The 1,926-nt window shown below is 46.5% G+C and overlaps 1 protein-coding gene across 1 annotated transcript; it reads left to right on the forward strand.

Moving 5' to 3' along the window:
• The first annotated feature begins 369 nt into the window (after window positions 1–369).
• Window positions 370–1,176, forward strand: LOC147864266 (uncharacterized). Its single transcript, XM_087319742.1, has 2 exons — window positions 370–445; window positions 548–1,176. Exons 1-2 carry the CDS (start codon window positions 370–372, stop codon window positions 1,174–1,176), a joined length of 705 nt encoding a protein of 234 aa, XP_087175868.1.
• The last annotated feature ends 750 nt before the right edge of the window (window positions 1,177–1,926 follow it).

Here is a 1,926-nt window from a genome sequence, read left to right on the forward strand (position 1 = left end):
CCCATCGTGCGCTGCTGTCGTCTGTTGCCGCGCTGCCGCCTCTGACGTCCGTCGCCGTTTGATGTCGTCTGCTGCCGTCTGCTGACGTCCGTCGCTGTCCGTCGCCGTCTGCTGCCGTCGGCGTGCTGGACGACCTGCTGCAGTTCATCATCATCCGTTGTAGTCGCCGTTGCCGTTGCCGTGCTCTTCTCCACCTTGTTTCTTGAGGTTGCCGAGTGTCGCGTTTCTTCTCTTGGCGGCGCATCCTTGTTCGTTTAGCGTGCTCGTCGTGTGCGAAATGCCAATGTGACTACGACATAACACAAACTCGGCTAAGTCTCGAACCCATTTATTTTATCCCTTTTTTTTTCTTTTCTTATTGACACTACAATGTCTAAACGAAAGGAACACAAGGATACACAAGACGAGGCTATAAGTAAGGAGGACTTTTTGGATATGTTTAACCGTTTAACAAAAATAGAGACGGATATGAAAAAATGGGTGAAAGACGCCGAAACCCACAAGAAAAAAGATAGAGAGGAAAAAGACACCCTCAAGGCCGAAATAGAAAAACTTAAAGAGGAAAACACAAACCTCAAACAACAACTTAATGACATCAAGGTATCCCGAGAGGACGGTGAAATATCCTCCATAGAGGATATAAAAGATGAGATCAAAAAAGTTAAAGAGGAGGTTAAAAATAACATAGAGTTAGCAAAAACGGGTTGGGTAGATGTCGTTAAAAGAAACATTAAAAAAGAAATAAAGGATGAAAATATTGTTAATACCACCCTCGAAGAGGAGAAAATGCATCAGGCCCGACGCCTAAATGTGCGTGTCACTGGGCTCAAGGAAGGTGCATCCCCGGACGAGGATGCACAAACACTCGGGAAAATGTTAGGGTACACAACGACCCTACCTATCACCAAAGCTTGGAGGGCCGGACGCGACACAACTAGGAAGAGAGCCTTAGTTCTTCAATTTAAAGACTTAGACTCTAGAATCACTTTCTTTAAGAAGAGACCAATTCTTCGAGGATTGGGTGGGGACCCTATCTATCTCGATGAAGACCTCACCAAGATGCAAATTGAGCATCGCAAAAGTTGTATGCCAAAGGTTATGCAAGCTCGCAAAGACGGGCATCGCGCCTTTTATCGAGATGGGCGAGTGATCATAAATGATCGCACTACTAATTGACGGCGTGTGGCCCATGTGACAGAAAACACACTTAGGATGACCTTATGGAATTGTAACGGCGCACTCTGGACACACCCCGGCCGCCTAGAGGGGATATTAAAGGAATCAGATATAGTTTGCCTAGTAGAAACACACCAAAGCCCAAATAGGGGACTCCCACGAGTCGAAGGATTTCGTTGGGAGTCGGCTTTTAGACAAACCTCACGTCGATGCACTACCAGGGGATCTGGAGGTGTCGCAATATTGTTTCGGAGGGAGCTACATAATAGGATAGAAATACTGAGCACAGACCCAGAAGCTCGTTTTATGTGGGTGAAAGTCTCCACAAGCAAGGACAAGGCAGTAATTTTCGCCATTTGTTACTTCCCCCCAAAAGGCTCTCGTTATAATCTGGCTGGCGAGGCGAGATTAGTTGATGACGGAGTGCCACATGGGCCTTCCCCATATGAACCTCTATCGGATGACATAATCTGATATTCTTCCCAAGGCGAAGTATTCCTTGTAGGAGACTTTAATGCGAGAACCCAATCTCGACAATGCACAATATTTCAAATGAATAGAAACCTAGAAATGGTAAACGTCGATCCTTCAGACATAGACACCACACGTAGATCAAAGGATCAAGGTGCAGACGCCACGAGCTTTGGCCATCATTTGCTCGAACTCGGTAGTCGGCACCAGATGGTCATATATAATGGTTTAGCCAAGTGGCCAGGTTCGGAAGAGCTCACATGTTTCCCACATGGAGGA

This window comes from Azolla caroliniana, unplaced genomic scaffold (assembly GCF_043228905.1).
Source record: "Azolla caroliniana isolate FFs.n. ecotype wild unplaced genomic scaffold, voAzoCaro1.0.p SCAF_5, whole genome shotgun sequence".
Taxonomy (NCBI): Eukaryota; Viridiplantae; Streptophyta; class Polypodiopsida; order Salviniales; family Salviniaceae; genus Azolla; species Azolla caroliniana.